We start from the raw sequence: 5,148 nt of genomic DNA on the forward strand, positions 1-5,148 counted from the left end.
ATGATTATTATTTAGTAGGATTTTAATTTCCATCAGATTTTAAATGTTGTCTTTCACTTGCAAATGTGGTTCAGAACTTGTGTTAATATAAACCAAATTGTGAATTGTGATTCAAATTTACACATGCTTAGGTAGCAGGTTATATTTTTCAAAATTTTCTGAAAGGCAAAACTATATTGTTCCATGTGCTACTATGTACTTGATTAGGTGGATATGGAATACATATTAAAGATAATCCCGATCAATTACTTTGTCTGTAAACAAACAAGATAATAGAAAGACGCCATTTTTTTCTTGGTGAATGATGATAGTGAAGTTAAAACAGAAATGAATTACAATGACAGCAGAAGTGAATTCCAATGAATGACACGACTTCTTTTATGAAACATCTTCCAAATGTTATACAATTCCGAATATATACAACACTCACTCTTCCACATTTCATACAAAACTCAGTAATTTTCTGCTACTGGCCTAGAAGGGAATAGCCTCAAAAGAAAAGTCATCAATGACCAAAGGCACACAATTCCCAGTAACTGGAAGATCACCATCATTCCAAACAAAGTTCCACTTCGTTCTAGTACTTCAGGTGACGCTGGTAGGTCCTTCATAGAGTACATCAACTTATCAGCGAAGGTAGCGGCTTTTGTAAGCTGATAAAGTCTGTATACCTGGCAAATCGATTGAGAAGGTTATAAAAACTACTCATTCTTGGTAAAAAACGAGTTTTTTTTTGTTCTTCTTCTTCAATCAATAGACTCGTCCAAGTAGGCATTACGATATTAAATCAATTTGAAAGCAAAACAGATAGATCATAGACAAACCTCAAATATAATAGGAACTAGAGGCCAGCACGACGACCCGCGCTTTTCCAAATATCTCTCAAATGCAAATTGAACGAAACAGCCAACTACGAAGGGAGCTATAGCAACAACAGCGGCCATGCGAACCACAGACCAGCTCACGTACAAAAGAAGGAGAGGAACAGTAATCTTCAAACCCATTGTGAGGAAAGCAGATGTTAAGTATCCTTTGAGGCCAGTGATGAGACCCCATGTTTTAGAGCTGTACTGCAAATATGGCCTCTGGACACGATCAGCCACCCCCAAAAATGTTGCAAGTCCGATATAGAACAGTGCCTCGGAAGAGATTGAAGTTACAATATCTGCATTTTATTGATAACAGAAATGTGTATAAGAGATGCTTCTCCCTAGCAATTTACAAGGTTCTCACTTCTTACACATACAAAACCATGACATTTGCATAACCCTGTCTAGACTTCTTTGGAAGCAAAATTTCATTTTACTTATCCAAAATTCAGAATTCAACAAATTAGTCCAACAGAACACCGTAGAAACACAACTTTACCATATTAGCTAAAAGTTATATAACAAAGGCTTCAATTTTAAGCCTCCGTATATATTAGTAAGAATTCAACTTATATGTCAGTGAACTGATTCCACTGGAGCCTACATCCAAAACCCAGGAAGGACCAGAGATATAGCCAAATCTAAGTACGGCTATGCTATGCATAAAGATTAAGACTATCTTATCTTTTTAAGATTAGGAATATGTTATCTTTTTATACTTTGGTTAACTAATGCATAGTAGAATCCTTATCAGTAGTAGAGTTTGGTGTCAGTTGTCTGTAACCTTTAAAAAGGCAGCTCTCTATTAGAACAAACAAGCAAGAAACCAATATAGAAAAATTTGTTAGTCTTAGAGGGGTTGGTCTAGGACAAGTATGCTTCTTATTTTCATCATAGGTCTAAAGAAAATTTCTAACGCGACTTGATTTGTGACAACCTGATTTACACGAAGGTTCGTAACAGAGTATAATAGCACAAGCCATTCATAATTCCAAAACACTTATTATCATTCAATTTCAAGCACGAGACAGCAAGATAAATGAGTAGAGTTCTATCATAAATACCTTTTAAAATAAAACCATTAAAAAAAGCCTCAACAACAGTGCCAATGAAGAACTGTGGCAGAATCAAAGATGATATGAATGCAATAGGACCCCATACCCAGAAGTAAGAGCTCTCGTCTTGTTTGATTGGAGCAGATTCCAATTTCCCTTCTTCAACAGACTGGTGTGTCAACCCATAAAAAGACACAGAACCTGATTTACCATGAAACGGTTCCACTTCCACCACATTAACAGGAACACTAGAACTTTGAACTGATTCAACTTCCAAAGCACCATTTACAGTGGAATCAGAAGCATGTACAAGAGTCCTTTGAAATTTGTTAAACCCCACCCCTTTTAACCCTGAAATCAAAACAAAAAATAAAACTTTGAATGGTTTGTGACATAAACAAAAGCCAAAATGCTACAACAAAAATGGGACAAAAATCTTACATTTGGATGCTTTTTCAAACGCAAATTTCTGTCTCTGATGTCTGAGTAGAGTGTTTGAAGAATTGAAATGGAATGAGTGAAATTGATGATTACTCACACGACGATGATGATGATTGGATAACTGAAGTGGTTGAGAAGGAAAAGCGCAACAAAGAGTTTGAAGTTCCATTGCATGAATTTAGGTGAGGATATAATTCTTGCTCCTAAAACCCTTTCCAAGGGATTAATAATATTTTGTAATGATATAGTTCGAATCTATGGTTATAAAGTCTTTGATTCTTTATAAGTTCACAAATAATCAACTCGTTAGGACCAATTCACTTGTTTAACAGACTTAAAATCTATTTTTTAAGATTTTTTATATATTTAAAATTTTAAATTAATATTTTTTAAAAGAAAATATTGAAATAAATAGAAGTTATCTTATTGGAAATTTAACTGTCTTAAAAAATCTACTAATTCAAAAACTACTCAATTTAAATTTAAATTTGTCCAAAAAATACACAACTTCTTTTAAATATTTAGGAATCTTGCAAATTTAATAAAATAATACACCGAAAATTAATAGAAATTGATACATTTCAAAAACTACTCAATTTAAATTAATAGAAATTGATACATTACACCATGTTATTTTAGCAAATGACATTATGCCTCCAACAATGATGATTTTGAATGCAATTGTCAGGTTTATTACCATAACTAGTACGAAATGAAGAATATAAGGTTAAGATTTGGAGTAAATCTTTAAACTTAATCTTAAAAACATTATAATATTTCTCATATATAATCGAGTTGACTCATGAACTTAACGAGTCGAACTGTGTATAGTTCAAGTTTAGTTGATTTAGTTAACGAACTTGATTTTACATCCTATCGGCGGTTGATGCGGCTAATTTCGACATAATCGCTCATGTTGAATCGGCGAAGGAGACATGGGATATTCTTGTCAAGTACTATGAAGGAGGCGAGAAAGTCAAGGTCGTAAAGTTGTAAACTTTGCGACGACAATATGAATTGTTGTCGATGGGAGAAGACGAAAAGATTGTAGGCTATGTGTCGAAGATGTAGAAACTCGTTCATCTCATGAAGGGTTGTGGTGAAACTCTAACTGATAAGATGATAGTTGAGAAGGTAATGCGTATGTTGACCTCTCACTTTGATCACGTTATCGTAGTTATTCAAGAATCCAACAATCTTAAAATCCTATAACTAGAAGGTTTGGTTGGTTCGTTGGAGGCGCATGAGATTAGGAATGTAGAAAGAAAAGGAGTTCAAGACTCGATACAAACACTACATGCTCAATCATGGAAGAAGAATGATGGTTCCAACAAGTTCAAAAGCAAAATCGACAAGACTCAGGGCAAGAAGTCTTGGTCGAATCCTCACAAGAATAAGGTTGATGATAGAGCTTCTGAATCCTCGAAAAGATGAGAAGGAAATTCCTATCAAAAAGACAAAGAAGAGAAAAAAGGTGTGTAGTGTTATAATTGTGAAAAGTGGGGTCACTTGGCCAAGCATTGTTGGTACAGGAAATACAAGAGATCAACAAAAGGCAAGGACGGAGGAGCCAATCTTGCACGTCAAGATTCAAATGATTATGATGATATGGTGGTTATGGTTACAGTTGCAGATGACCATGTCGAATCCAAGATCTGGTTCCTTGACTCATGTTGCTCGAATCATATGACTGGTTGAAAAGTATGGTTAGTAGATTTCAATGAGTCAAAGAAGAGCAAGGTCAAACTTGTTAATAATAGCTCATTGCAAATTGAAGGTACTGGAAACATAGTTATTCAAAGGAGTAATGGAGCGAAATCCTTGATCAAAGATGTACTATATATCCCTGGAATGAAGTGATATCTGCTAAGTGTTGGACAAAGGATCAAAAATGGGTTCTCAATGGTTATGAAAAATAGAGCCTTAGAACTTTTCGACATCCAGAATAATTTGGTCTTGAAATCTCCTATGTCGAAGAATAAAACATATAAGACCATGATCAGTTCGACTGAGGTACAATGTCTGAAAATAGTTGTCGACCATAAATTAGTTATTTGTGGCATTTGAGGTTTGTCCATCTAGATTTTAGATCGCTCAATCAACTGATCACTCAAGATATGGTAACTGATATACCAAGTCTTGAGATGCCCGACAAACTCTATGAAGGTTGTCTAGTCAGAAAACAGTCCAGAAAGTCTTTCGTTTCGACTATGCCAATGAGATCCTTCGACATACTTGAAGTTGTACATTTAGACGTATGTGCTCCTTCTAAGGAGCATATCATTGATGGAAACAAATAATTTGTTTCGTTTGTCGATGAGTTTAGTTGAAAGTTGTGGATCTATGTGCTCAAGAGAAAAGACGAAGTATTCAAAATCTTTAAGAGATTCAAGATGCTTGTCGAAAACCAGAGTGAAAAGAAGATCAAGGTTCTGCGAACTGGTGGAGGTGGAAAATACACATCCAAGATATTTGAAGCATTATGTGCAGAACACGGTGTTGATCATGAGGTAACTGCTTCTTATACTCCTCAACATAATGTAATAGCATAAATAAGAAACATGACCATATTGAACATGGCAAGATACATGCTGAAGTAGAAGAATTTGCCAAAATCCTTATGGGATGAAGTTGTTTCTATTGTTGTTTATATATTGAACATATGCTCTACAAAGTAGCTGAAGAACAAGGTTCCTGAAGAAACGTGGAGTGGAAAACAACCATCAGTGAGTCATCTGAAAGTGTTTGGCTATATGTGTTACAAGCATATTCCTGATGCAAGA

At 34.9% G+C, this 5,148-nt stretch overlaps 1 protein-coding gene across 1 annotated transcript; it reads right to left on the reverse strand.

The window, feature by feature from the left end:
- Positions 1–270: 270 nt before the first annotated feature.
- On the reverse strand, positions 271–2,650 carry LOC127085628 (uncharacterized). Its single transcript, XM_051026132.1, has 4 exons — positions 2,366–2,650; positions 1,934–2,275; positions 825–1,165; positions 271–671 (listed from the first exon to the last, which is right to left on the reverse strand). Exons 1-4 carry the CDS (start codon positions 2,532–2,534, stop codon positions 453–455), a joined length of 1,071 nt encoding a protein of 356 aa, XP_050882089.1. The 5' UTR covers positions 2,535–2,650; the 3' UTR covers positions 271–452.
- Between the last annotated feature and the right edge of the window lie 2,498 nt (positions 2,651–5,148).

This window comes from Lathyrus oleraceus, chromosome 5 (genome assembly GCF_024323335.1).
Source record: "Lathyrus oleraceus cultivar Zhongwan6 chromosome 5, CAAS_Psat_ZW6_1.0, whole genome shotgun sequence".
Classification (NCBI taxonomy): Eukaryota; Viridiplantae; Streptophyta; class Magnoliopsida; order Fabales; family Fabaceae; genus Lathyrus; species Lathyrus oleraceus.

What these genes read in the sequence shown, in the direction of transcription:
- LOC127085628 (XM_051026132.1), bottom strand. Translation starts at nt 2,534, where the DNA reads ATGGAACTTCAAACTCTTTGTTGCGCTTTTCCTTCTCAACCACTTCAG. An exon ending in GTTTGAAAAAGCATCCAAAT is followed by an intron (nt 2,276 to 2,365) that starts GTAAGATTTTTG and finishes TTTTGATTTCAG; the next exon opens with GGTTAAAAGGGGTGGGGTTT. An exon ending in TAGTTCCTATTATATTTGAG is followed by an intron (nt 672 to 824) that starts GTTTGTCTATGA and finishes TCGATTTGCCAG; the next exon opens with GTATACAGACTTTATCAGCT.